At 48.6% G+C, this 26,622-nt stretch overlaps 10 protein-coding genes across 10 annotated transcripts; 2 read left to right on the forward strand and 8 right to left on the reverse strand.

Annotated features, from left to right (window-relative positions):
• Window positions 1–795: 795 nt before the first annotated feature.
• Window positions 796–4,324, reverse strand: F4817DRAFT_83708 (armadillo-type protein). The gene is made up of 3 exons (XM_049307941.1): window positions 4,050–4,324; window positions 1,327–3,948; window positions 796–1,273 (listed from the first exon to the last, which is right to left on the reverse strand). The coding sequence occupies exons 1-3, from the start codon at window positions 4,149–4,151 to the stop codon at window positions 1,172–1,174; spliced, it is 2,826 nt and encodes a 941-aa protein (XP_049163592.1). The 5' UTR covers window positions 4,152–4,324; the 3' UTR covers window positions 796–1,171.
• A 2,665-nt stretch (window positions 4,325–6,989) lies between these two features.
• On the reverse strand, window positions 6,990–7,854 carry F4817DRAFT_83729 (uncharacterized protein). The gene is made up of 2 exons (XM_049307942.1): window positions 7,525–7,854; window positions 6,990–7,467 (listed from the first exon to the last, which is right to left on the reverse strand). Exons 1-2 carry the CDS (start codon window positions 7,705–7,707, stop codon window positions 7,198–7,200), a joined length of 453 nt encoding a protein of 150 aa, XP_049163593.1. The 5' UTR covers window positions 7,708–7,854; the 3' UTR covers window positions 6,990–7,197.
• A 229-nt stretch (window positions 7,855–8,083) lies between these two features.
• Window positions 8,084–10,001, forward strand: F4817DRAFT_323896 (N2227-domain-containing protein). The gene is made up of 2 exons (XM_049301563.1): window positions 8,084–8,550; window positions 8,722–10,001. The coding sequence occupies exons 1-2, from the start codon at window positions 8,438–8,440 to the stop codon at window positions 9,866–9,868; spliced, it is 1,260 nt and encodes a 419-aa protein (XP_049163594.1). The 5' UTR covers window positions 8,084–8,437; the 3' UTR covers window positions 9,869–10,001.
• On the reverse strand, window positions 10,002–11,379 carry F4817DRAFT_323898 (NAD(P)-binding protein). Its single transcript, XM_049301564.1, has 2 exons — window positions 10,931–11,379; window positions 10,002–10,852 (listed from the first exon to the last, which is right to left on the reverse strand). Exons 1-2 carry the CDS (start codon window positions 11,038–11,040, stop codon window positions 10,093–10,095), a joined length of 870 nt encoding a protein of 289 aa, XP_049163595.1. The 5' UTR covers window positions 11,041–11,379; the 3' UTR covers window positions 10,002–10,092.
• On the reverse strand, window positions 11,379–12,918 carry F4817DRAFT_323900 (uncharacterized protein). Its single transcript, XM_049301565.1, has 3 exons — window positions 12,632–12,918; window positions 12,478–12,564; window positions 11,379–12,374 (listed from the first exon to the last, which is right to left on the reverse strand). The coding sequence occupies exons 1-3, from the start codon at window positions 12,686–12,688 to the stop codon at window positions 11,598–11,600; spliced, it is 921 nt and encodes a 306-aa protein (XP_049163596.1). The 5' UTR covers window positions 12,689–12,918; the 3' UTR covers window positions 11,379–11,597.
• F4817DRAFT_364791 (uncharacterized protein) lies at window positions 12,624–15,048 on the reverse strand (the record flags this gene model as incomplete). Its single annotated transcript, XM_049306793.1, has 3 exons — window positions 12,624–14,325; window positions 14,383–14,746; window positions 14,805–15,048. The coding sequence occupies 3 exons, from the start codon at window positions 15,046–15,048 to the stop codon at window positions 13,149–13,151; spliced, it is 1,785 nt and encodes a 594-aa protein (XP_049163597.1). The 3' UTR covers window positions 12,624–13,148.
• A 316-nt stretch (window positions 15,049–15,364) lies between these two features.
• Window positions 15,365–16,687, reverse strand: F4817DRAFT_323905 (uncharacterized protein). The gene is made up of 3 exons (XM_049301566.1): window positions 16,277–16,687; window positions 16,078–16,217; window positions 15,365–16,002 (listed from the first exon to the last, which is right to left on the reverse strand). Exons 1-3 carry the CDS (start codon window positions 16,302–16,304, stop codon window positions 15,859–15,861), a joined length of 312 nt encoding a protein of 103 aa, XP_049163598.1. The 5' UTR covers window positions 16,305–16,687; the 3' UTR covers window positions 15,365–15,858.
• On the forward strand, window positions 16,685–20,315 carry F4817DRAFT_323907 (secretory pathway Sec39). Its single transcript, XM_049301567.1, has 3 exons — window positions 16,685–18,571; window positions 18,621–18,777; window positions 18,827–20,315. The coding sequence occupies exons 1-3, from the start codon at window positions 17,062–17,064 to the stop codon at window positions 19,899–19,901; spliced, it is 2,742 nt and encodes a 913-aa protein (XP_049163599.1). The 5' UTR covers window positions 16,685–17,061; the 3' UTR covers window positions 19,902–20,315.
• Window positions 20,316–20,668: 353 nt separating this feature from the next.
• On the reverse strand, window positions 20,669–23,001 carry F4817DRAFT_311475 (uncharacterized protein; the record flags this gene model as incomplete). The annotated part of the gene is made up of 2 exons (XM_049300000.1): window positions 20,669–22,770; window positions 22,863–23,001. The coding sequence occupies 2 exons, from the start codon at window positions 22,999–23,001 to the stop codon at window positions 20,669–20,671; spliced, it is 2,241 nt and encodes a 746-aa protein (XP_049163600.1).
• A 1,504-nt stretch (window positions 23,002–24,505) lies between these two features.
• Window positions 24,506–26,395, reverse strand: F4817DRAFT_83843 (RNA-binding domain-containing protein). The gene is made up of 5 exons (XM_049307944.1): window positions 26,335–26,395; window positions 25,967–26,043; window positions 25,774–25,891; window positions 25,354–25,697; window positions 24,506–25,298 (listed from the first exon to the last, which is right to left on the reverse strand). The coding sequence occupies exons 2-5, from the start codon at window positions 26,016–26,018 to the stop codon at window positions 24,721–24,723; spliced, it is 1,092 nt and encodes a 363-aa protein (XP_049163601.1). The 5' UTR covers window positions 26,019–26,043; window positions 26,335–26,395; the 3' UTR covers window positions 24,506–24,720.
• Between the last annotated feature and the right edge of the window lie 227 nt (window positions 26,396–26,622).

Here is a 26,622-nt window from a genome sequence, read left to right on the forward strand (position 1 = left end):
TTCATCGTGACAAATTGTAATGACCTAAATATACTCCCCCATCCTTGTCTTTTCGCATATATGAAGATCTATCGTTAGCAAGTCTCGCAAGACTAGTTAGAATTTATCAAGTACATATACACGTATAATCGCCTAGGCCCTAACGATGCCTAAAATAAGAAATGATTAATATTAGTAGGTGAATAATGTCAAGTCCGGAGCTACATACGTCCTTGTTAACTAGTATGTGCTGCGTGTCTTGAACAGATATCAAAGCGGATATGCATATATCTATCCGGGCCTGTCTTCTCTACATTAAATTACATATCTATCTAATAATCCAAGTAAGCGGCTCTAATAGGAGTCTAATCAAAATTCCATCTTCATTAGTTAGGTCATTCACATTATCTATTCACATTATCTATTCTCATCTAGAATAATAGCTTATGGCGCACTTTCTTCGATTTTCTTTTGAAATTTTCGAGTCCCTAATGTAGTCCCTAACCTAGCCTAGATGATGATGATGATGATGATGATCTTCGCTCTCGTCTCGGTAGAGATAGGGATAGAGGAAAGGGGAGAGCGTATGGTAGGAGGGTGGGAGAAATTGCTATGCTAATCTATCTAACTACGTGCTATCTACTATGATTTGTTTTGGTAAACGTAGCAAAAGTATGTTTCCTGGCACCTAACTTTTCCCTCGCATATGTGCGAGAAATAAAAGCTAGCCCAGGCCTAAATTACCAACCTGGCGGTATCTGTGTGAGTTATGTCGTCGACGTTGCCATGCCGTTCATCATTCATCCCTATGCGTGGCTTCTTTCGTCGACGGCTAGACCGCCATTCCGTATCCATTAGAAAATGCTAACGTTTTTTACGCCTTGTGCGTAACACCTGTTGTGCCTGTCCTCCGAATTTGCAACAGCTACGCTGGTCGATAAGCTAAGAGTTTCGTATCGCAACACACATCTTGATGCAGATCCTAGATCCACAGGTACCAATCGCTGTTGACGTTCTCGCCTTCTTCAACTGGCAATAGTTTTATGTGAGATGAGAAGTCAATACTGATCTTAGGCTTGGTATATCGCCTATTGTAATGAGTATCGGAAGACATAAAAGTGAATCCACTCATGACCTTGCGTAAGTATTGTAGAACCCGAATTACTCACGCCGTAATCAGCGACGCTTTGATTCAAAAATTGTACGTCGTTCTTAATGTCTGCTGATCTTGAGGCTGCAACTGGCTGAAAAATTGGTCGAACTGAGGGATGATCTGACGGTAAATGCCAAGGGCCTAAATTCTTGTCAGATCTTAATTTTAACAGTTAGAGACTTGCGATTGCTCACCTTCTGGAAATCCTCATGGAGGCCGTTCTTGGTCTCACTACGCAATTTTAGGTCCCTATATCGGGCAATCGCAGTGAAAAAGTGTAAGAGGGATTTCTCCATAGCCATGGGGTTCTTCTCGACAATAGCGGTGAAGCCCCGGAATGCAGTCGCCTTTTCATCCGACGGATCAACCTCATCCATAGAGATGAGGAAATCTTCGGCAAAGTTAGCCAGATGCGGTGCCAGAAGCTCGCCATTACCGAGTCCAAGCCGTCCCAACGCAATCGCGGCATTTTCGGTCACCCCTTTAGGGATACCTGGGTTAGATACTATCTCTACGAAGCGTTGGAAAAGCTCTGGTACGTAAGGTGCCATATTAGACTTGTGTCGAATGGCGATCTCTCCTGCGGACCAACAAGCATTGTTGATGACACCGAATCCGTTATCAATCTCTTCGTCGATTATGTTGTCTAGATCCAACTGTCTCAAGAGCACCGGGAAAATGTTCGGCAGTGACGATTGCAATTGCTCGAATACGTACTTAGCACAGTCTCCGAGGAGCGCGTATGCCGACTGTCGTACTTCGTCTGTCGGATCTTCCATGCAGAAGGTCAAGAGCTCGAAAAACGCAGGCTGAGACTCCTGAACAAGCTTGGAAGATTTTGCCGGATTTAGCGCCTGGATGATAGCACTTAGGAGATCCAAACTCGTAACTAGGAAGTCTTTGTCTGGCGCATCGAGGGATGGGTTATTTGCTAACGCTAGAGATGCTTCTAGATTTTGATGAATGATGTTGACACAGCGGACAAAAATCGGCTGCGCATAAGGGGTGAACGCATCGTTCAGTGCCATGGCAACATATGACAGGCACTCCAATAACGGGAAAATCTCTCGGGACTGGTCGGAGACCTTGGTCCACCTCTCGATGAGCGCTGGCATCAGTTCGTTGACGAGATCGGGTCGGGCTAAAGCAGGCCCTATGTGTTCGGCTAGCGTCTGTACACAGTCGTAGAGGATATACATATTCCGGTCTTTATACTTCTTGAAGCAACGGACGAATTGCTGGATGATCGGGAGGCTGTAAGGCTCCAATCGCTTACCAGCTTTCTCCTCGAGATTAGCGAAAGCTGACGCACCAGCTTCTTGAACCTTCTTATTGCTATCCAACATTTTTGTCAAGATGCCTTCCATCATGGGCTCGAAGTAAAGTTGCTTTTGTTGCGGATCCGTCAGATCCGCGGCCCAGGAAGAATAGCGACCCAACGTCCAGCAGGTAATTTGTCGGACGACAGGCTCAGGATCATCCAGAAGAGAGATCAAGTAAGGTACCAACTGAGGGAGGTGAGGCGTGACAACATTGATACAACCCTCTGCGACAGCGCCAAACGCGAGTACCGCAGCCTCCCGATACGGCCAATCGGTATGCCTGATGTTTTTATTCAGGTATGGCATAATGGACTCAAATACCGGGTCCCTAAAATCACGAGCGAAGACATCAAGTGCAGCTGCAGAGCACTTTCGTAAGGTCCATCGCTCATCTGGACTCGCGTCATCTCCATCGTCAAAGTCATCAATCTCTCCTTCCTCCAGGTCGTCGTCCATGCTAGCCAATTTCTCATAAGCATTTCCATTCTGGGCGGAATCCGCAGAACCATCTTTGTTAGCCTGTCGCGCCGATGGCTTCTTTGCGAATTGAGGTTTAATATCCTGTTCAAGATCATCCTCATCCTCGTCGTCAGATGCGCCGCCGAGGAGCGCAATATCCTCAGCGCTATATACCATGCACTGAAGAAGAACGGGGATGATCTTGCTGATGTACGGGGTTAAGGAATGCCAGAGATGCTCATGTTCGCCTACCGTAAGCCAGAACTCCGCAGCGTCGGTGGCTAAATCCTCATCATCACTCTGCTGTTGCGTAATAATGTAATCGACAAGGCCAGGGAGATGAGGCTGGATCTTGTCCGGGCGAGATTCAACAAGCTGGGCAAATGCCCTGCACACTTGCCTTCGCACATCGTTGTTGGAATCCGTTGCGAGTGCGAATAAGTGCTGGAGCAAATCGTCGATGGAGTTGAGCATGGCCTGGGATTTTCGGGGTGTAAAGACGTTGATGGCGGTCAAGGCATGAGCGCGAACCTTGGGCAACGAACTCTTAGTAGCCTGAATCAACTTGGGAAGAATGAAGTTCAGCGGCCGTTCGCCGTTCAGCTCGCGCTCCAACATCTTAGTGTTGTCTTCACAAATCTTAGCCATAGCCGCCATAGCACCTTCCTGTGCTTCGTTCGTAACTTGACCAGACTCGTTGCCAATCATCTTCAAGAGCTCTGGTAGTAGCTCGGGCCAGCTCATTATACCACCTCGACGAATCATCTCAGTTGCGATAACACCTGCGTAATTACGAATTTGAGCATTCTTGTCTTGCAAACACATAGGAATTCCCATCTTAATCAAGGTCAGGCTGCTGTCGGAAACTTCTTTGGTGCTCGTCTTGATGTTATTCTTTAACATAATTGCGGCGGACGACCGTATAAGAAAGTAATCCTCAGCTGAGCACTGCAGGCCACTTGGAGGTTCCTGGCTGGAGAATAGATAGACGAGGTAGTTGTTAATATCGGGAGACGACTTCGCTTGCGTGAGCATCTGCAAGGGAGAAGCTTCGTATTAGCTCGAATTGCTATGACTATTTTATAGATCAAACCATAGCTATCGCCTGGTCGGGCATCACAAGAGGGATTTCTTACAATCTCGGCCTGTTTCTGCGCAGCTTTGTCGAAACCGCTGAGAGAATCCTTGAGACAAGCAGCGAGCGTGCTCAAGGACTCGGGCGAGGGTTGCCACGCCATGATGGGCGGCAAGGAAATGAGAATCTCGGGATGTGTGCGCGTTCGAAATCCCAAACCTAGATTGAAGGCACTATTTAAATGCCTATGATCTCACGATGGTAATAAAAGAGAAGAGAGGAAGAGAGGGGGAGGGGAGGGAAGAAGATCAAGCGTTGATTGTCAGGAACATGGACTCTGGGGATGGTGGGGTCCTAATCCTAAGGCGATAGACCAGTTGGCGATAATGGAAAACAAGGTGAGATATGAAAATTGAAGATATAGGTTCTGGAGGTAGAGGGGTGAAAGCTTTGACACCTTCTTTGGTCTTTTCCCCCCTTTTTTTTTCTCTTCTTTTTCTCTGTTGTCCTTTAAAGTTTAGTCTGGATTGTCGCGATGATGCAAAACAGGGCAAATGACCTGTTGCGGCCAGTGTCAATTTCCTGCTGGCTTTTGCGAGGAGACCGTGACCTTCCGGTTACTGAACCATGATCCAAGGGCTTAAAATCCTCTTTTAGAAAAAGGTTAATGGTGGGGTGATGCTGGGTGTGGCAGATTTTACTATGTACGTTAAAACGTGCTTAGCTCTTTTGAGAAGTGCTAGGCGCTCTATAGTAGATAGTACCTATCCTACCTAGCAAACTTGGCCTATATATTAGTCACGGTACATGTATAAATAATGGTCCACCGCCCACCTAACCATTATCGATACGGAGACCCCAACCGATTATTATACCTCCCTAAAAGAGCCTGGCAAGGAAGATTTGTTAGTGTAAGACGCTCATTGTCATAGCGTTTATTATGTACATATATGTACTTCGTACATGTATGTATTCCATTGCACTAGAATGATGTACCGACATGTAGATAAGTACTTCCCCAGGTACCTCAAACTATATGAATATAAATAGATAAATATTGTCACAATTTTTTGAGACTCGGTTCATAAGGAATATGTAAGAAGTTTGAAAAAAAAAAAAAAGACAAGAAAAAAAGGTGTAATGTTATATTACTCCGTAACGCATAACTTTTTTACATTACATAGGTATATACGCCAAGCCAGTATGTAGGTATATATAAAGTCACACTCCTCTGAATCTTAAAACTCCGTTATACGCTGCTTTCGAATAGATTGAAGGGACGATCGTAACAAGATACATATATTTAGCTTCGTCTAATGTTACCCCTTAATCGCCAAAGTCACCAAGGGCAAACAACATCTCGGAACCGGTTGCTTACTAACGAGTTTTCTATAGGACGAATGTATAAGACAAGGGCATTAGAACCCGGTCAAGTTTTGACATGACTCAAAGCCATGATGAGCTCGAATAATACTTCATATCCCCTGGAGACGACAAATAAGGGCCGGGCAAGCAGCATGTGAAGTAAACACCCAGGCCAGGCCGGGATCTGTCCGGGCCTTCGTGTACGCAGTGTGCTATGTTGTCGTAACCTGCAAGGTGCCAAGTCGGACTGGAATACGAAGTATGCATACCTAACGTATGAGGTCGATAGCATATGCTGAGATGCCACGCACAACAAGCCCCTGTGCAACGAGAATCAATATGAGTGTAATAATGAGTCAAGCTGCCACTGAAGACGGACATTGTGGATTTAAGGCAAAGGGTACAGTCAGTCAAGCTTAGTTATTATATACTGAGACGACACCCCATCGATAGATGATTGAGATCCCTAGATATTCTGTGTCCTTTTACTTAGAGTATGTTGTTGGATGGGATAAGAAGCGAGTAGCACTATGATGAGAGCAACGTATTGTGCGAGACATCACCTAATAAGCAACCCTGCCATTTCTACCTAACGATGGCTTTGTCAGGAGGCTGGGGTCATTGGGTTGAAAAGCAGTCCTCACAGGGCCTTTACCAAGAATGAATGCGTTCCACAAGATAGCCAGATATCTGCGGTAGCCAAAATGACCAAGCGCTATAGGTAAGTTTGATGGCGGACGTCGTGTGACTCGGGGATCTGCACAGGAGATTATTTGATCCGCCAGCTCTATAAACGGCACCTTGCTTAGACCCTGGGTTCCATGGCCCTGAACAGGTTGTGTTGCACGTGTATTGGGATGATCAAGGATTCAGACGTATGCAGATAGCCGCCCGAGCTACCGATTCGATGCAGATCAGCCGCTGTCCTGAGCAGTAGGTGATAGGGAGGGTAGTGATCAAGTATCTTGAGGGCTTCTGTCAAATAGTTTCTCGAGGTATAAGTAACGCCTCTTTCGTACAATCTATATGTCACAGATATGCTAAAGCCCCGATGTAGGCAAGGTGATTAGCGCTGTTTTGGATTGAATGTAATCGAAAGATGGTAGCCGCTAAATAAACACTTGACAGGTAAATACTCTGAGTAGATAGGGGGTACGGTGTATAATTCTCATCCGAATACCTATAGGATATGTTAGAGTAACGTAGTGGTACTTGGAAGTTTCGACTCTTTTTAAATGATATTCACGCCAACGAAGTACATATCAGCTAGAATTATATCGATCTTGTTTTGTAACTCTGTTTTATATAGTCTAAAATAGCCTAGTAGAGTGAAGTTAAGGCAACGCTGCTGGATTTGGCCTTATAGTAGTCACGTTAAAGCCAAATGAAGACGTAAAAAAGTGTAAGAGTTCACTAGCTTTAAGATAGGCAAAGGTGAATTAATCATAGCAGAGATACTCACGTCATGGATCGATACCGGGTAAACGATTCATTAAAATTGTCAAGGCTCGATTGAAGTTATCATATTGCTACTTTCATAGGGCTCGATGTATGTCCCCATAGAACAGCCTCACGTAGTAACTCATACCTACATTCTCATCATCTATACGCACTCAGAGAGCATAATATGAGTCTATAGTCCGTTGATCAATGTGACACTCGATGCTCGGGCAACCCTCTCGACGGATTACTTAGTATGAGTTTTCGGTGTCTAGAAGCTCATATGCTGGTAGACGCTGGATGACCTTTCAAGCAGTTCGTATACCTGATTTTGTTTTCGAAATGCCGTGGTCAGAGGTTGAGATTCTGCACAAGAGAGTATGTATCTGCTCTCAGGGGCGTCCTTAAGAACTACCCGTTCCGTTTGGTAGGACGCCAGGCGATTTGACAACGCCTTGGAGTTTATCAAGTGAAATATCAACAACTCTTTTCAGAGCTTCCATTTCCTCCTCTACCGTGCCTCCCAGTCCGGTATTGGCAAAGCTGATGGAATTTCCCACATACACTGGCATTTGTGTTTTCTTGACTAGGATTTTGGCCAGGCGAGTAGTAAACTCTAGCGTTGCTTCTACAGCGAAGATAGTTGTTGAAAGCGGCTGGCTTGGGTTATATTTCTAGGGATAGGTATTTCAGTAAGTTGTGGATTTACTAATGATAACAGGATTACATACGTCAGGCAAAGCGTAGACGAAAGATCCCATTGGAACTGATTGGTCTTCCTCATCTGCAGCTACAGTTGTGAGAAATAACATGATGACTTTTGACTTGATGGTCAAGCGCAGATGAATCCTCGTATCCAAAGACCGCGGCAGGGGGAATGAGAGCTGGATGGGCTCATCAATTATCTCTGCCATTTTGATATGATTTTACTGCAGACAAAATTCAACCGTGGTGTTTAACGAAGTGAATAGTCGAGGGCGGCAGGCAGTTGTTAGCGGCCAGCGGGTTAGTGGTTAAGGCACAGCCGCGATAGGGCGATAGGGCGATAGGGCAGGCGATAGGGGTGCTTAAGTGAGATTTTAGCTGGGGCTTAGGGGCAATTCTTTAACAAATAGATGTTTGTCATGGCCCAGTCTATCTGTCGTACAGAAGGCGGTACCCCACATCAGATCTCCGAACGACTGGGGCTCCTTCAGGTCCATCTAAGTATCTTACCTAAGGGTATCTTACTAAGGGTACATGCACCTACTCTAGAGGTTTGTAGTTCTTCCAAGTAATCTCGAAGTTTAACTTTTTATATCATCAACCATCATCTCTTCAAGAACGGACCTTATACATTTCTGTCTGTCTTACGCTGTAATTCATACGACATTATTACAGACCCTTGAACTTAGAGACATAATTTGTCATCATGCAATTAGTATAATCGCTATTCTATATTCCTAGCAAAGATATGCCAAGGTTAAAGAGAGCCCAGTTATTCAAATAGTCCGTGTGCCCCTCCATCTGGGGATATCCCTCGCTCATATACGATACATAACGGCGGCCCCCCCACCAATTATCATAAAGTTTCCAATTGGAAGTGTCGATTATATAATAAGACTATTCGTCGTTTGCTAACTCTTGAATTTGCTGTTATTCATCATGGAGCTAGCGACACAGGCTTACAGAGATGATTCTCAGTGGAATGGGGTCGAAGAAACCATCGACGACCCAGAGGAAATCAGAGTCATATTCTGCGCCCTCGATTCTTTTAGGTTAGTAATACAAGGTTGTTGCGTTGTTGAATATTATTTGTCAAGTTGAGCGCCTCCTATGTCCGAGAGGGGGTGCGATTTTGCTTCCAGTAGGCATCACATACCTTTACAGGTCGCTCACCCGCACACGCTTCTAGCCCGTTTATATATACACTAACAAATCTCATATAGCCAATATGCGAAGACGGCGCACCTAAACTGTACCCATCTTCGTAGGCAGGCGTTCTACGCTCTCCCTCAGGCCCACTGGCAATTGCTCGCTCAGCCGCCTTTTTCGTATCTGGATACGTTAAATCGCATAGACGATGCTATCGAGAGCAATGCGGAGCTAGCCCGCATTATCGTCAAGATTGGCTTAAGGTCCTTTGGCGTACTTGAAGCTGCCTCGGGGAAGGATCTCACTATGCCTGAGGAATGGTCCGGTGTTGCTAAATACAACGATCTGGATAAGGCCCGGAGTACTATTAGGCAATTTTACCGTGACTGGTCTGCCGAGGGCGCTGTTGAACGTGATGCCTGTTACGGACCTATATACCGTGCGCTAAGTGATGAGAAGGCGAGACATCCTAACCGGCAACCGATGAAAGTTTTGGTACCTGGCGCCGGGCTGGGACGACTAGTATTTGATCTCTGCCGGACGGGGTACCATACGGAAGGCAACGAGATTTCCTACCATCAACTGCTAGCATCGTCGTATATTCTTAACTCTACCGAAACCGCTGGTCAACACACTATATTTCCATGGATCCACTCCTTCTCAAACCACAAGAGTCGCGATAATCAATTTAAATCTTACAAAATCCCAGATATTCACCCCCAGACGACATTGGCGGAGACAAGAGAAATCGGCTCGATGGAGATGTGTGCCGCAGATTTCCTCTGCCTGTATGGAGATGAAAGCCACAAAGATACCTACGATGCCGTAGCTTCCGTATTTTTCCTTGACACGGCGCCAAATCTAATTCGTTACCTCGAAGTAATAAGAAATTGTTTGAAACCTGGTGGTGTTCTTATCAATGTTGGACCTCTGTTATGGCACTGGGAGAATCACGTCCCCGGCCATCATGGATACGATGGAGACGGTGATTACGATGAAAATAATTCTTTAGGCATTGCGGATCCCGGAAGTTTCGAGCTTACCGATGACGAAGTCGTCGCGTTGGTGGAACGTATGGGTTTTATCCTAGAGAAGCGAGAAACGGGCCTGCACGCCCCTTACGTGCAGGATTCCCAGAGCATGCTGCAAACGGTATATAAAGCTAGCCACTGGGTCGCGCGAAAGCCGGAAGACGAATCTAATGTGAGGGCTGAGATCTAGACTGCATACTAGAGCTTATTGGTAGAATCTGGGACGCATTGCATCTGAGCTTGATTTTTGCAATGATATTGTCTAGACATACCTAGCATTGTAGACCTGGACCCTAGATAAAAGCACATAAAGAATGAGAACATATGTAATGGCTTAATGGCTTGAATATCATTAATCATAATAAATAAAAACTCCTGCTACACTGGCTATACCACCGATACTACACATACATATCATAGCTTAGGCTCCGCCGGCCCGGCTTCTAGGGAGACCGTATTCCACAACGCACCACCATCTATCTGTATCGTCGCGCCGTTAACATGCGATCCTGCTCGACTCGACAGATAAACAACCACGCCAGCAATATCCTCGGGCCTGCCGAGCCGCCTGTTCGGGTTGCGCGCGGCGTGCTTCTCAAGACCACCCGTCATAGACAACAAGCCCGTCGCCATCTTCGTCGGGAACCAGCCGGGGCAGATAGAATTAACAAGGATATGGCGAGGCCCCAGCTCAAGCGCGAGATTCCGACCCAGCGCAATAACAGCCGCCTTGCTCGCGCTATAGCCAAACGTAGCCTGCGGCCCCGTAGTGCCGACGCCCAAGCCCGCGACGCTCGACGTGATAATAACGCGGCTAGGGTCCTCGACGGTAGCGCGCTTCTCGAGGAGCGGCGCGAACTTCTGTATGCACAGGAAGACGCCCTTGACGTTCAGGTCCATGACCTTCTGGAACGCGGTGTCGGGGTGCGTGTCGAAGGCCTCGCCCCAGGTGGCGCCCGCGTTCGCGAACAGGATGTCGACGTGCGCGGTGTGCTGGGAGACTTGGGAGACGAGGGACTCGACGCCGGCGAGGGTGCTGCTGTCGGCGGGGACGGAGATGGCGCGGGCGCCGGGTTGGAGGTTGGGGAGGGCGTTGAGTTGGGCGACGGCGGCGTCGCAGGCTTTGGCTTTGCGCGAGGTGATGAATACTTTGGAGCAGCCGGCTTGGAGGAAACTGGTGTAGGGGGGTAGAGGTTAGTGAGGGTTGGCTGTGATGGTGATGCTAGATGGGAGTGTTGTGTAGAGAACTCACGCTGAAGCTGCGTTTAAACCCAGACCCCGAGAGCCGCCTGTCACGACGGCGACTTTACCCTTGAGGGAGAAGAGCGACGGGAAGTCGGTAAGAGCTGTTTCGTCGGCCATGATGTAATGTTATCTACGAAGAACAGTGTGATAGAATATATTCTAGTTGGTCCAATGGCGAAAGAAAATAGTCGTTGGCTGATGGTTTATTAGAACGCTCTCCTCTATATCAACAGCAAGTCTCGTCTTTATACATAATTATTAATACGAGAAGTTCAATGCCAGTGCCATTGGACAATGTAAGTCAATAACCTAGTCGTACCTCCTATCGATAGTGATGACCGAGGAGCTTGCGGGGACGTGCCGAGGTTCCCCAATGGAGATGGACAGGGATGGGGTTACATTGATGGAATCATCCTCTCCTCTTGGGTTCATAGTATTATCAAGCAAATAGTTATATTGGACTTGTTGGGGAAATTTGGTGGAATATCTCAGGTATGGGATTCGTATATATAGGATACTAATGCTAAGCGTAGATGTGATATGTCTTTCCCTAGCCAGATGTTGCAGGTCTAAGAAGCTGTTAATATCACAACCCCCTATACACAAGCACCCAATATCCCAAAGTCTTAGACAAAACATTCCTTGATCAATATGTCTTCATATAGATCAGATACTTACCACCACTTCTCACACAACACCCGATGAGGTTCCATGCCCAACCCAGCCTCCGTATCAGTCAACTTCAGCACAAACTCGTCTATCATAGTAGGCACACCACAGACATACACAACCGCAGCCTCCCTCTCCTTAGCATCACCCACCGCTTCCGCAATATCATCGACCGTCATCCTCCGTGCTTGAAACGGCACATCACTCTCTCCTCCCTCCCCATCTCCCTCTCCCGTACAACGCACAACCCCTCCCCCTTCATCTCCCCTCCCACCCGTAAGAAACAGCCTTAGCCGCCCCTTCGCCCTCCCCGAAGCAAATATCCCAGCCAGCCTCTCCACAAACTGCAAGCGGTCCGCGCATCTACCTCCCGACCCATCATCTTTCAACGAGTACAAAAACTGTACCTGGAACCGCGCATCCGCGCCCGTCTCCGCGATACTAGACAGCATGCTCATCAAAGGATTAACCCCCACGCCACCAGCGACGAAGACCACGCGTCTTAGAGCTTGCGTATCGATACCCGCCGGTGGCCACACGAAGCTACCTCCGACACGGACCCGTAATTCCGCATAGGTAATCTCATCCGGGTTCTGCCACAGCCAAGCCGCAGGCGGATCAACCGATTTCTGCACCGCGAGCTCTACGTACCCCGGGTTTTGAGTTTGTGCTGGTCCCGGGGAGACATGGGGCCGCGCCAGAGACGGGGACGAGGTGATAGTATATCCGCCCGCCTTGGACACGCCGGGCACGAAGACATCGAGCCATTGACCCGGTAAGAACTATATTGTAGAAAAATAACGATATATGTGAGAAGGTAATAAAACTCGTTGTATGGTGTCTGCATCAAATAGCATGTAAGGGAAGCCAAGAAGCAGGACATACCCGAAGAGGGGTTGACAGCTCAAGGCGGAAGAGCCTGATTTGGTCGTTGATCTCGTCGATCTTGATCAACGTGACGATGTGTAGGGACTTGTAGATACGTGTTAGTAGACGATCTAGTATACAAATTTCTTATTGTCAGTGTGAGTAAATATACCTCGTCTCGCGGTTCCGCCGCAGTCCTTTCCAGATGGCTAGGCTTCGGTTCAGCCATGTTGGTAAGCTAATAGCACAGTAGTTCAAGCCAGCGGAGCGAAGTGTGCTTTTAACGGTGTCGACTAAGCAATTAGATGGTATTGAAGATATTACAGGTATCTATGAGCTGTTGCAGGTTTAAAGTAAAGTACGTGATAATTGCGTAGTAAGATATGAGTTGAGGTTCCGGTAAACCCCAATGCAGCCAGCGGGGTTTATATTACTAGTAAGACGTAGCAGATAGCAAACAATTCCTTAAGTCGTACCGTCAACTACAATTCACACAGATTAATATGTAACCTAAGCAGGTAGTCTTGGATGCCAATTTGCATATGGCGCAGTCGATTCCGTATACCTTAGGTACCTAGGTGGTAGCTAAGCTACAGAAGTTAATAGTGCCTATACGAGCTAAGTCTCTCTGGCGCAGATTCAGTTATAGCAACATTACGCTCGACAATCGACAATATGCAACAGTCTATCTAGATCCAGTTACCCGCAGGGGCTTCGTTTATGTATCTAGTGTCGTGCGTAGCACTTGCTCGGACATCGCGAGCAACACCTTTGCCGCCAGAACCTTTGATATCCTCATCGTCCCCCTGACGGACAGGAAGTTCTATCATCGAAGAACGCCCAGGGAGCTTCTCTGGCCGTGGGCTCCATGGGTACTTTCCTGGTCTACCTTCACGTCGTAGGGGTGATGGGGTCTGCCCAAGCCACTCTCCTTCGGTGACCTTTAGCTTGCCAACATCAGGGAAGCTTACATCGCTAAGCAAGTTTGCCTGCGACTTGGAGAGTGGCAGCTTGGCCTTAGATTTTGGTGACGATTGAGCGACGGGCGAATCGAATTGCTTAAGTTGCCGTTCAAGTACGCTACCAGTCGTTGGAACATAGCCGGTCGGGGAGGGCAGTGCTGGTGAATGCGACGCTTCGGTGGAGTCCAGTGAGGCTGCATAGTCCGAAGAGGAATCATCCTCCCGTTCATATGCATTCGTATCTCTCAATTCCAATGCTTTAATCGACGCGGATGGTAGGAAGACCGACTGCGCCATACCCAACTTTATCTCCTCGTTCTCGAACTCTTCGCTCTTGGCGTATCGTTTCAGAGACGGGGTTAGAGATGGGCAGCTAGAACGGAGTGAACTCTTGGAAGCCTGTCTAGAACTTGTCTTGGGAAGCTCTGGCAATGGCCTTTGTAGCAACTTGGCTAAAAAAGCATCCCTCTTTGCCTTATCCGCATCTTCAACGGCAGTAGCAAGTGGGCGAGCCCCTGCGAGTTGTGGGGGGCTTCTCAAGGAGTATTCCTCTACTTTAGGAACTTCCGACGGATCCGAAATAGCCATGCTAACGGGCTTGGTGTGATCGTCGAACACGTTATCGTCGAGGAACTCTACACCGATAGCGAGTTGATGCGCAGGTGGAGAGGAGGTCGTATGGGCGGAATTCTCTCGAAAATCGGGGCCTGATGAGTTCCTTGAACTTAGAGACGCCGGTCGAAATCCAGTTTCGTACTTCGGTATAAGGTTTCGTTGCACGAGATATTGCACGGATCGGTAATGGAAATAAAAGGTCGCGTAAGGCGAATCTCTTGCATCCTCTAGGTGGTATTCGTAGAAGGTAGCATCTTGAGGATTGTTAACTAAGCCGCCACTAGGTGACCTGAAGATGATTAGCTAAAGGCACTAAGATCTAGGAGACGATGTTCGAGTAACCTACGTGATTCCACGGCGTTCTTGATGAAGATGCGAATAGGGATCCAGCTCAACGGCGATGCGCTTTCGTCCCCGACAGCGAAAGACTTGAACCTCGATCAAGCCACCATCTTCGGAAGCCAAAGTCTGGTCGAGGCCATGCACGAAATGGAAATATCGCGTCTCTATGCCTACAGGGACGTTGCCGTTCTTGTCTCTCAAACCATCACCGGGCTCGAAGAGGCTTCTCGACACGCTCCCTGCCGCACAATAAGTGGTGTCAATACCCCAGGAGACAGCAGGATGGCCATTGATAATCATCTTGAAAAAGACAAATCTTGAAGGCGGTGCTGGCTGATGAATGAGGTATTTAAGCCGAAACTGGGAACCTGAGAGTCGGTTTAGATCGGATATATCAGTAATTTGAAATATCAGGGTAAGACTTACCAGGGCTTGAAGGAATGTAGACTGATACGCGGGGGTTAGATTTCTTCAGGGTGGGCTCGGCATTAGGGTGGTCAGAGGAAGCAGAAAGGTGTGAGCCATTTCGGACCTTATCTCTTAGATCGTGGCAACCAGGGCCAACCCTTGTGAGACGAACAGACGATCCATCTGGATGAGGATATTCGGGTAGCCTCTTGATATCCGAGCTGGCTACGATGGATATCTCAATGCCACGAAGGGAGGGCATGATGGTAAAAGAATGAGCGCGAAACACGCCTGTATACGTCCAAGGATGCGGGTACGATGCCACCGAGTCGATAAAAAAAGGGGGGAAAGTTAGAGATGCTTGAAGATGGCAGAGAGGAAAAGTAAGCGCGTCTAACAAAGCGGTTCGGCAGGTAGCAAGGAAAGTGCGCGTATGTGAATCACAGGCAGCTGCAATAACGGCTTGCTCTTGCCTACATGTAGATATCTTTTGGGCGTGCCTACCTTATGATGTATGTACCTAATGTGGTGGCTGCAGGTACCTAAAGTGACTAGATGTACACATGTACGCGCCTGCTATCTTATGACAACGATGTAGACATGCTTGCACACGTGTATATATTTCCATCTGTTTGTATGGCTTCATCTCTTGGAAAAATAAATGTATGATCGTTTTCTATGCGAATCGTGATTGGCCTCACTAAACGATCTCTTTAAACTTACCAGACCCGTAGATGTGAGCTAGAGCTGGAGCTGACCAACATTAAACCTTCATGGCGTATATGAGTCGCAAAGGGTGATTTAGTGATATAGAATTGGTATCATTATAACGCATACCAATGCCTCTATATTTGCGCCTTTGAATTGGGAATATCTGAGCAATATTGGCCCCTGATATCCACCGATTCGGAAAATTAGGATTTGATATCCGTACCAAGGTTGTAGGTCATCCTAAGCACCTAATCCCGCTGATATAAAGGACGTCTAGTTTGGGTTTCGTTGATCCTTAAATTCATATACACCGAAGACCTTGTACGTACACGGCTGTGCCTGTTTTTTCGAAGCATCGCAATCATCCGCCAAGGACCTGTTTCGTATCCTCCTCCTTGCCCAGCAGGCCCAGGTTCCTTATTTGGCCAGCACTTGGCGCATTCTCTCGTGCTGACGATGCTTCTGCCTTTCGGTATGCAGCTTGTAATGCTCTTACTCTCGTGGCCTATTCCATTTAACAAACTTTAGTCAGTCGTCCGGCTAGCATGGTGGTTGTAGGTAAATCAAGCTGGATCCTAACCTCCTTCTTGTGATGTAGGCACTCATAGTAGTCCTCTAGAGCGGGCGCGCACTTCTTCTTCCCCGAGTCATCTTCCGCCGAGGTGTTGACAACGTAGCAAGCTAGAACTTCTTGCCAGAAGGGAAAGCACCGGCCCGGACCTATTCAACCAAAATACGTTAGCACTTTGGAACCATTGGATATTCTTTAATATACGGACCGCCATGAAGACCGTATCCGGACGACATGACGTCAAGCTATTCGTATAGAGGTAGACGTCGTTCGATGGCTGCGGGAGGGAAAACGCGCACTCAATTGCGGTTGCTGAGATCGATTAGGTTATGTCGTTCAATTGCTCCGGGTCCTTGCGACGTTTCGACGAATGATGCTGTATCCTGGGCGAATTAGATAAGCTCTAGGTCCGACGAATTAAGAGGTGGCCGTTCTTAAGCTTGACCTGACTAACTCTATATGGTTTAGACGTGGGTAGTTGCAGCTTAAAGTGGTCTGTGCATTAGCCTTGTGAAAGTGTTTGGCAGGCTTTATGAGACCTCTTGTATGATTAGATCTTCAAAGTGAACAATGGCTTAACTGTTAAGACTAAACCTAATAATATTTACATATACCAGCCTGTCTTGTGAGTTTCCAATCATACATGCCTGTGTATACCGTATGTATTTTCTTTCTTCTTCTTCTTCTATGTCATGACAAGTACGTCATACTTGGAGATACATGGGCTAGGTACATGAACTTACTTAACTGAAAGCCACATGCATGTACAAAGTACCTAAGTATCTAGGTAGGTTAGGTGTAGAGCTGCCCACCTATGAGGTGGTAAGGTATAGGTACCTTAGGTAACTAACACGTTTGAACATCTCGAATAGCACCTTTTATCTCTTTACTTACCCTCCATTCAACAAAGCCTCTGGCAATAGCAAGCATTGCCCAACCTCGTTGGGTTCCCAGCTCCTCTACAAACGAGACCATGTATATAGCGCCTTAAAAATGATGACAATTCCCTCTGCGCCGCGCATCGTACTCCTCGCTACGTACCTGGCTGCCAAGTCCGACATCGAGAGCTTGACTGTGCTCGCCGCTCAGCATAGCAAGGTCCTACGACAAGACTTATTACTCCGAATACTATTAACATGTTTGCCCGAGACCTTGCCGCCTAGCGAGTATGTCTCCCTCGTTCAGCACCTCGAGTCGGGAAGCTTGGAAACGGATGTCGAGCCGCGGGAAGTTGATTGGTCTTCGGTGGAGGACTTGACAGACGACGAGGCCGCGAAGAAGGTCCGCAAGCTACGATTACTTCCTCTCGCATGGGAGGGCGCGCCCAAGGATGAATCTCAAGATTATATATCTCTCTTTTTAATCCATCGTGCGCGTCGGGTCGACGAAGAGGCCGGTCTGCTTGCCCAGTTGCCCGATCTAATAGTACCATTCCTCGATCATGCGCCCGCCATTCGGACATGGATGGTTTCGGTTTTACTTCCCCTTCTACGACGGAACCACGAATATTACCCACACCATCCAGCTGTCCAGACTTTGTCCGCCTTCGAGCGCATGAGCGATCAAGCCGCAGTTGACTTGCTACTGTCGCAAACCGGCGCAAGCCAAGAAGATCTTCCCTACGTTGGGAGGGATCTTCGCGGCTTAATAGGTCCGTGGCTATATAATGACGCGAGGTGGGCACGCGGTGATGATAATGAGCGCTCTTCGGAACAGGGTCAGCTCGCGTCCTATACTCTCTGTCCAGGGTGGGAACATGTCCTTGAGTGGATCACAGCGCAAGCCTCCAAGTCGTGGAAAGTTGCAGTGAGAGCTATAGATCAATGGGACGGCCCAGGTGATGTTGACCTGGGTGGCTATGCTTCTATGTGGCTAGAAGATGATGAGCAGGGGCATCTAGAGCAAAGATACGCTCGTGCTGCGCTGGCTTCGGCATATCTGATACCAGAAGCCTCAGTCGAAGCATTGACCGGTGTCAACAGCATTGTCACAAAGATTATGGCCTTACTAGATCAAGACCCCTGCCCTACCTTACAAGTTGCCTCGTCTTTGCTCCCGCCTTATACTGATCCTAACGGAGAACGACTTCTCTTAGCTAAGAACGCTACTTATATGCGCAATGATCTACTCGCTGATTCAAACCCGCTTACTACACCAAATGAGACATCTACACAACTCTTACATATCTTAACCCTCAGTGCTTTCATCTTAACCAAAGCCGATGCATCTTGCACTGTCCGAAAAGCAGGAGAACTGGCTTTTCTAAAAGACGAACAAGAACAGAAGGCAACAGCTACGAAATATATCAGTAACTTAAGTGGAAATGGACCCAAAAGCGATGACAAGTACTGGATCAGGGCGAGAAATGAGCTTTTATGGCTTCGGGATTGGGGCGCAGAAGAAGCTCAAGGTTCTCCCAATACTCGGGTCCAAGGAGTCTTTAGTCAGCTAAAGAGAGAGTTTCTCGAGGTTGAATGCCTCAAGGCGTTTCTAAACAATACGCGTAAGGCTCATCAGTCACTTTTATTAAGATCACATGCTAAAGTTATCAGGCTACTCCCTGGCGAGGTCTATATACGAAGATGCGCCCGAGAAGCCCCTCGATAGCGACGTATTACGAGACAATATCGTTTCTTGCGCAATGAAGGCCTATGATAGCGCATCGAATCCTCACCGTGGTCGTGGTGGTCTCTTGAAATGCGACGACATGTAAGCATTCCCTAATCAATATGCAGAATATTCCTCTAAATGATGTTAGAATACACGCATTTCCCCAGACCCTACCAGAGACGCATCCCGAGTCTCAAAGAATTGAGGCTCTCTTGAGGACCACGCATGCACTCAGCGAATACCGCTTGACGCTGAAAAAAGGAGAGCCGTTCATACCAATTATGCTTCGGGTCCATCCAGATCCCATCTCTATAATTGGGAAGGTATTAGAACAGAATCCTAAGAGCTACACCCGGGTCCAGGACTTTCTCGAAATCGGGTCCAATATGATCGATGCTGGTCTATTAGCTCATACTAAACCCGGACAGTCCTACTCAGCAGCAGAACAAGCATGGCAACGGCCAATCATTGAAAACCGGATCATAGCTATGTGCGTGGATGCCGCACTTACAGAAGATGACTTCGAGACAGCATATTCGTACGTCGTGAACCGTTTAGCCACGGACAACAACGGTCCCTCCGCGGTTACCTCGAAATCCGGTCCAGCCCCAATAACGGATGACTATTCATGGAAAGCCGCGTTGCAGGCGGGTAAGTACCGCCGGACAGCACGTACCATCAAGCCCACGCACATCGGGACAGCCAACGGCAACCTCGATATCCGACACCTGGAACAGAGAATGGATTGTCTCGCAACTGCGCTGCGCATCGCACCGCCCGCGACCCTACAAGAGATCCTGAATGTGTTCCGCAAGTGCGAGGAGGAGCTCAACGCAGCGGCTAAAGCAGAAGAGGAGCAGGAATCGGCGTGGGACGACAAGGGCGATGTGGAAGTTATGCCTGGCGCCTTTAGCGGTACCGTACCGGCGGGCGTGGTGAGAAACGCTGCCAAGACGTCGTCTTCGCGCCATGTCGAGGAGGCACCCATGTCGCTGTTCGACCTGTCGCGCGCTAGCATGGCCAGGGCGCAGCGCAACTTAACGGCCCTGTCCAGCCTACAGCTCAGCGAAAGCGCCAGGTCAGACGAGGCCCGCGAAGACACGGGAGAGCCGCGGGCTAGGAAGAGGGACCAGCTGAGGGATGTAGCGGTCGGGAAGTTGGCGTCGGGTGTAGGGTGGCTAATTGGAGCGCAACCTGTCGATAGGGCTGGCGAGAAGAGTTAAATGGGACGATGGAGTAATGAAGTTTAGGTGGGTATTTTGGGTGATTCTGCTGTTGTAGCATGGGAACAATGATATCCGATTCAAAAAGTCTTGATTGAGTGTCTACACAAGATACGAGATATGTATCATCGTGATACGTTATGTCACTTCCCGTTCATAGGGGAGAAATAGGGGGTGGACATAATTTACGAAGAGTGAAAGGAAGGGCAATCCTGAATATTACATGTGATTAAATAGGCTCATTCCATACCTATATTCCGCATCTTTTACACGAAAGAAGTTTGGTAAACTACAGGTAGCTACCAGGTAGACGTCCCCAATTTTTAGTAAATAGTTCTAGGACCAGCGTCCCTTAAGAACATTAGGGGTGAAGCCTTCATCAAGTCTAATAAGTCAACTCAAGTATTTCTCCTCTCAACCCTCCCCTTCCCACTTCCCACCCCACCGTATGCTTACCCATGCTATCAATATATTAGAAGTTGCTCGTCCTAATCCTACTCAATTTACTACTGCTCATTAAGTAATATTAGTTAGTGCTAAGATGCTAAGATAGAGTTGCGCTGCAACGTACAGACAGACAGACAGACAAGAAAGATCTATGGTAGTGATGAAAAGCAGGAAGCCAGCCGGAAATGCAAAAACATGATAGACCCAGCCCAGACGATTTTACCTCTAGGTGTACCTACGCAACTAACCAAAAAACCAAGAAGCAACAAGAACTCACCAATACCCCCTTTCCATCACAAATTCACCCACCCACCCCCTTCTCACCTATCCCCCCCAAAAGTCAAAGTCTGCGTCCCCCCAAACCGCACATGGCCCTTCTTCCGCGCATTCTTAACAACGCCACCAGTACCCTTCAGCGGCAGCGCCGACCGCAACGGCTTGGCAAGCGAGCCCGGTCCCGAGGCAGCGGCTCTGCTCTCGGAGAGGATCTGGGTTTGGAGCTGGGCGTCGGCGTCGGCGTCGGCGTCGGCGTCGGCATCGGTTTGGGTGTTGTTGTTGTTGTTGTTGGCGGCGGCGGGGGGAGGGAGTTGGAGTGGCTGTAAGATTGGGCCTCCTGTCTTGGCTGGGTATAGAGTCGTGTCGACGTCGCTGCTTGTGTAGTGCCACCAGGGGTCGTTGGTGCTGAGCGGGTTGCCGCTGGGGGGCGGGGGAGGCGCTGGTTGGGATTCTGTGGGTATGGTGGGAAGGGGGGTAGGAGGGGGGGGTGCGTTTGGTTGGGTCGAAGCCTGGGACGGTGGTGGTCGTGGTGCGGGCTCTAATGTTGGCAAGAGTTGCTGTTGATGTTGTGGTTCTAGCACTTGTTGCTGAGCCGGCATCTCCTTAGGCTGTTCCACGAAACGGACCTCCCTACCTGCCTTCACATTCCGCACCTGTTCCTTAGGTTTCGCCACCGACGCGTTCTGATATATTACCGTGATAGGCGTAGTAGCCCGGGCCTGCTTTACCACGTCCGAGGTATTATTGCCATCGTTGAACTTGAAGGTTGAAGTGACAGGTGAGTCGACAGGGTAGTGGTACTGAGCGATGGGAACGATAGGAGCGTTTGCCGGATCTACGGGATTCTGTGGCGGTTGTTTCAAATACGGGTTCGCGTGGACGAGTTGTGCGGGCGTAATAGCCTTTGGCGTTGGCTGAAGCGTTATCACCCGACCGGATGGCCCTTTCAACGGTAATCTCGGCGGCGTCGGTAGAGGGCCGCGCATCATATCTTCGTCGCTTAACCTCGCTGGCAAAATAGCCGGGACCTGGGAGTACCGGATATACTCAGTATTCATCTCTGGCCGCTCAAAACCAACTCGTATTCTTTCGAGTGAGATCTTGGTGGTGAGGTTTGCCTCTAAGGGGAGTCGCTCTGCACCGGGCTTGGACTCATTTTGCTCCCTTAGATCTGGATCCCATGGGGTTGGGTCTGGTTTCTCTGTGTCCAAGTAGCCCGGATCCCATCGGCCGTATTCCTCTCCCATCTCCAAAATTGACTTCAGCGTCGGGTAGGCCTTCTCCTGTTGCTCCCAAGTCATGACCCCTATTTCTTCGGGAGGCTGGTCGGTATGGACGAGTGTACTGTCTGTTTTACTCTCATGCAAAATGCTACCAATCTCCTTCCACTGTTTAGGATCGTACTGCTCTGGCTTTGGAGTGGCGGGCTTGTCTTGTGGTCTTGGATCCTTCTCCTCTTCTGCGTGCGGCGGCAAATGCAACTCTGTATCGTTTAGCGGAGGCCCCTTTTTCGCGTATTTGGCGATGACTGGTTGCGTGAGCTTGTCTGCCCAGTCTCCAGGTCCTGGTGCGGCTTCGACTTCGGCCATCAAGGCCGCTGCAAACTTGGATGTTGGGAATTCGGATTCACTACCACTTAACTCAGTGATGTTGGTATCACTGTCGTCGAGGTAGCTATCATTACCATTATTAACGTCGCTTTCGTCACTGACACTATAATCGTCGCTGTCGTTAGGGTTATAACCTATAGCTGGGCGTTTCCCCCGGGCTTTCTTGTTAATCAAGTTCCTAACCATCCTAGAGACCATCTCGTTAGAAGAACTCGACGTGCGACGGACATCGGGGTGGTCTTGCCCGGTTGTTGAATCTGTCTTGCGGTACTGCTGGCCGGCGGTAGCGGCGACAAGTAGCTGGACTGAGGTTCGCTTGATGCGGTTTCGATAGGACGCTATTTTCCTGTCGATCTTACTGTTGACATCTTTTTGAACATCGGACAGCGAAGGCGAAGGCAGTACATGTAGCCCCAACTGCCTCTTTCTCACGCGTTCGCGAGCATTTTGCGCTGCACGACCACGCTCTCTCCTCCGTTCTGCCCTCTCCCTCCTTTTCTGTCCACGTTTGGATATCCATTCTTCCCCAGCCCAGTCTGTTAGGCAGGTTAGTAAGAATGACTGGCCGCATAAGGCAAAGAAGGGGGTTTTGAATCCTCCGAATTATATAATGTTATTGAATACGTACCCTCCGTCTTTTGCTCTGGTAGTCCAAGGTCGTATTCGAGGACGGCCAAATACGTCTTGAGTCGTTTTAATTCATATCGTAAGTGTCGTAGCTCGGAGCTCTTCCTACCACTACTCGCATTCATAGGTGTCACCTCCATTACAGGCCTGTCTACATCTACTATGACCGAAATTCGAATTGCGATATCAATGAAGCGACGAAGCCGTCGTGTCGAAACATGAAAGGTCAACGGAACAAAGTGTAGGACGAGCGATTTCTTGCCTCAGAAGAGGAGTTGCCCGAATACATCTCCATTATCAACTAAAGTCTATAGACAGCTTTGTGTTCTGAGTTTTCCTCTTTCGGCCGGCTGTCATCATGGTTAGCTCTAGACGTTTCCGTAATGTTTCTACAAAGACTGCTCTCAGAAACATGCCTCCTCAAAACTTAAGCTCTTCTGGTATTAGCCAAGACTCGAACAAAGCGAAGTACGCAATGTAATGTACTATTGCTGCTGGTTTCAGTGATCAACCCGCTTTGAGACTAATACCATCCACGTGGAAATCATTATCATTCCTTAACTCTGAAAAATGATGGCACGAGAATGAGATAGATTACTGGAGCTGTAATTAAATATAGCTACCTAAAGTATACTATGTACTCTCTATCTAAGCTTAGACAATAGTCACATCACAAACGCATAAAACTAGAACCAACTGGGGTATCTAATGGGTTACACAACCTACAGAAGGATCCTTATGGGCTTGGCTAGAATGTGGAGGGGACATCATCCAGGCATGCCCACGCATTCCAATAGATGGTCACGTATAATACACTGTAAAACACAACATTCGTCAGCACATAGTCCCGAAGCTGGGGGGATTTACCTTGTACGCTCTGGCTAGCGCAGGAGCAATATCATGAGCCGAAGTAAGCGACTCGATTAAAAGTTTGCTGCGAAGGAAGGTGACTATGGATTATTGGCAAGGCGATGCAAAGGCGTTGAAGCGAAAAGGCGGCTCCCATTTACAATTGTTGGGAGCCTATTAGGAACATTAAAAATCGTGTCGCATGGCGTTAAAATTGTATTGCTGAATGCAGCGACTTAGTATTGAGAGGCCAAATTCATGGTATTTACGGAACATTAGTCGATTCGACTCAAGGGTGCACCTTTCTGGGAATTTGCGATCAATTATGTGTTGCATTCTGCGGGACCACCATTGCAGAGCTGTCTCGAATATCCGCCCGGCAAAATGCTGATGGATGTTGCTCAGTCGTCATGCTCGTCAGACTCGAAGAGAGAAACCTCGGAAGTAAAAATAATAGTACAAGTAGCAGGTTGAAAAGGTGAAAAGATTGCTGTGTTGTCCACGCCGCAGACGTATTTTCGTGATCCAAGGGAACGGGTGACTGGGTGAAAGGGGAGGGGAAGTGTTGCCTGTGCCATCATCCTAAAATCGTCGTTGCCAGGCTGACTCCTATATTGACTCGCCGAGGAAATTCGCTTACAAACAGGCGAAATCAAAATGACAGCACCCTCAAACCCGTGTCTGGCGAACCCTGTCTAAGGATCAGAGGTCATAGGAAAAAGAAAAAAAGAAAAGAAAAGAGAAAAAAACATGGCGGTCGATGCCTTTTCCTTCCCTTTACCTGCCGTATTAAACTCCATATGTCACATCTTTTATGGTATCCGCCGTACTCGCAAGCCTGAAGAGAAATGACACAAGATGAAGGAGACGCCCGATACTACCATCGAGCACCGAACCATTATGGAGACGCGAGTGCGGAGGAAATACCCTTAACGCGTATAGCGACCGTTTCCTGAATGACGCATTAGCAGCGGCAGGCTGAATATGTCGGATTATCGTTCTTTCGGTGATCAAGGCGCACCTCCGTAAGTTTCGCGGGCCTCGGGTCGAGCTGCAGATTCGCCATAGCTGGATGCGGCAGGATCGCGAGCACGAGCACCGCCATCGCGATCGGGACGGTCGAAACGTTCACGTTCGTAGCCAGGGCCACGTCGTTCATCTCCACCTCGGGGTCCGTAGCGGTCTCGCTCCTCACGACCACCAGCATAGCGGTCAATTCGTCCGTACCCTTCCTCACCGCCACCGCCACCACCGCCGCTGCTGCTACCGCCAGCAGCAGCTGCTGCAGCACCACTACCACCACCACGCTCACGTCGATCTTCCCTACCGTAGTTACGATCATAGCTGCGGTCGTATCCGCGATCCTCTCGGCCGCCACTATAGCCACCGCCACCTCGAGCATCACGGTAGCTACGATCATATCCACGGTCCTCACGGTAACCACGGTCGCCGCGGTCACCGCGATCCTCGTAGCGAGGTCGATCATAGCCTCGGTAGCGGTACGGATCGTCACGTCCGCCATAACCACCACCACCACCGCCACCATAGCCACCTCCACGGCGACGCTCGTCAAAGCGAGGACGACCCTCTGGAATAGATAAATTAGAAAAGGAACACATTATGTCTCAAGTTTGTTTACTAACCTCGCTTGGGAGGACCGAAGTACTTGCCAGGAGTAGGAGTGCGAGGGCGGGCGCGACGAGCCTTCTCAATGCTAAGGGTTCGGCCCTCAATTTCCTCTCCCTGCAATCCGTCCTTAGCTGCGTCGGCTTGATCAGATGTAACCATCTTCACAAAGCCAAAACCGCGCGACTCCTTGGTGTGGGGGTCTTTCATGATCTGACACTTCTCGACCTCGCCATACTTCTCGAAAAGGCGGGTGACCTCGGCTTCGGTCAACCTGGGATGGATTCCAGTCACGAAGAGGTTAGATCCAGGGTTAACAGAACCATCCTCGTCCTTGTTGCCATTTTCCTCTTTGGGGGCACTAGTTTCAGAAGTTAGAAGCGTGCTGAAGGGTAGAAGCGAGATTATCATCTCTATCTATTATAGTTGGGACTTACCGATCTTGGTGGTTGGCAGCTGGAGAAGCAGAGCGGCGGCGAGACGTCTCAATTCCGTCATCACGGGAGGCTCGGGGAGACGCGCTTCGCTGATCACGCTCGTAACGGGGACCATCATCTACAAAGCAGACGTACAATTAGTATGATATATCTCTTTATGCATTAGAGACGGTAATTTAAGGCTGCGACTTACCATCAAATCGGTCACCGTTGGCGGTTTCGTAGTCCATTGCAGTAGTGGCCATGGTGAAGGCTGATAGTAGGTTGTGACTGTGAATGCGGTAAGTAAGGGTGTTTCGACGCGACAATAAACCAATAGGCGGTGCGTATGAGGACGCGTTTTGTGCAGAAAGCCAGTTGTGGAAAGGGAATGGTCGCGCCAAGACCAAGAGAAACAAAACAGTTGTCAAGGTGATGGTAGAAGAAGTGTAGTCAAGATGAGTGAGGTTGTAGAATGGAAGATGGAGATGGAAATGGACAGTGGTGTAATGAGAGGTTTTTATGGTCGTGCGGGCTGATGGTTAAAAAAGAAAGAGCAAGATGTAAAATAGTCCGACTCACCTGCTACTTTCAATGGCTGTAGACGTAAGTCGTAATCAGAAATAACAGTAGCACAGTTGCAACCTGTTCTGTACTGATGCAGGCTGTGGATTCACTTTCTAAATGAAAGGCGCGTGATGCAGTGCTGTGCAGGATATCCCGTGAGTCTCAAGCGCGAACACAAACAACCCTTTTCTTTGTGATGATGCAAACTGTGATGATGCAAACTGAGAAAAGTTGAGGTCTCGGGCAAGGCTGGTTGAAAAAAAAGAAAGGCCTACTACAAAAGGAGAAAAGATGGAATGGGTG

The sequence above is a fragment of the Daldinia loculata genome (genome assembly GCF_022478755.1).
Source record: "Daldinia loculata strain CBS 113971 unplaced genomic scaffold F4817scaffold_2, whole genome shotgun sequence".
Taxonomy (NCBI): Eukaryota; Fungi; Ascomycota; class Sordariomycetes; order Xylariales; family Hypoxylaceae; genus Daldinia; species Daldinia loculata.

Bases quoted from the DNA above. Each gene is read 5' to 3' on its own strand.
- F4817DRAFT_323898 (XM_049301564.1), bottom strand. From the start codon at position 11,040: ATGGCCGACGAAACAGCTCTTACCGACTTCCCGTCGCTCTTCTCCCTC. The intron at 10,853-10,930 runs GTGAGTTCTCTA...CCCCTACACCAG, and splicing joins GGTTTAAACGCAGCTTCAGC to TTTCCTCCAAGCCGGCTGCT.
- F4817DRAFT_83843 (XM_049307944.1), bottom strand. From the start codon at position 26,018: ATGGCCACTACTGCAATGGACTACGAAACCGCCAACGGTGACCGATTT. The intron at 25,698-25,773 runs GTAAGTCCCAAC...TTCTGAAACTAG, and splicing joins GCTGCCAACCACCAAGATCG to TGCCCCCAAAGAGGAAAATG. The intron at 25,299-25,353 runs GTTAGTAAACAA...TATCTATTCCAG, and splicing joins CTTCGGTCCTCCCAAGCGAG to AGGGTCGTCCTCGCTTTGAC.
- F4817DRAFT_83708 (XM_049307941.1), bottom strand. From the start codon at position 4,151: ATGGCGTGGCAACCCTCGCCCGAGTCCTTGAGCACGCTCGCTGCTTGT. The intron at 3,949-4,049 runs GTAAGAAATCCC...TCTCCCTTGCAG, and splicing joins CGCAGAAACAGGCCGAGATT to ATGCTCACGCAAGCGAAGTC. The intron at 1,274-1,326 runs GTGAGCAATCGC...ACAAGAATTTAG, and splicing joins TCCATGAGGATTTCCAGAAG to GCCCTTGGCATTTACCGTCA.
- F4817DRAFT_323907 (XM_049301567.1), top strand. From the start codon at position 17,062: ATGATGACAATTCCCTCTGCGCCGCGCATCGTACTCCTCGCTACGTAC. The intron at 18,572-18,620 runs GTAAGGCTCATC...TAAAGTTATCAG, and splicing joins GGCGTTTCTAAACAATACGC to GCTACTCCCTGGCGAGGTCT. The intron at 18,778-18,826 runs GTAAGCATTCCC...AAATGATGTTAG, and splicing joins CTCTTGAAATGCGACGACAT to AATACACGCATTTCCCCAGA.
- F4817DRAFT_323900 (XM_049301565.1), bottom strand. From the start codon at position 12,688: ATGGCTGAACCGAAGCCTAGCCATCTGGAAAGGACTGCGGCGGAACCG. The intron at 12,565-12,631 runs GTATATTTACTC...CGTATCTACAAG, and splicing joins CGGCGGAACCGCGAGACGAG to TCCCTACACATCGTCACGTT. The intron at 12,375-12,477 runs GTATGTCCTGCT...TCTACAATATAG, and splicing joins AGCTGTCAACCCCTCTTCGG to TTCTTACCGGGTCAATGGCT.
- F4817DRAFT_83729 (XM_049307942.1), bottom strand. From the start codon at position 7,707: ATGGCAGAGATAATTGATGAGCCCATCCAGCTCTCATTCCCCCTGCCG. The intron at 7,468-7,524 runs GTATGTAATCCT...ACCTATCCCTAG, and splicing joins TCGTCTACGCTTTGCCTGAC to AAATATAACCCAAGCCAGCC.
- F4817DRAFT_323905 (XM_049301566.1), bottom strand. From the start codon at position 16,304: ATGTCGTCCGGATACGGTCTTCATGGCG. The intron at 16,218-16,276 runs GTCCGTATATTA...TTGGTTGAATAG, and splicing joins CGGATACGGTCTTCATGGCG to GTCCGGGCCGGTGCTTTCCC. The intron at 16,003-16,077 runs GTTAGGATCCAG...TAAATGGAATAG, and splicing joins GCCTACATCACAAGAAGGAG to GCCACGAGAGTAAGAGCATT.
- F4817DRAFT_323896 (XM_049301563.1), top strand. From the start codon at position 8,438: ATGGAGCTAGCGACACAGGCTTACAGAGATGATTCTCAGTGGAATGGG. The intron at 8,551-8,721 runs GTTAGTAATACA...AATCTCATATAG, and splicing joins TGCGCCCTCGATTCTTTTAG to CCAATATGCGAAGACGGCGC.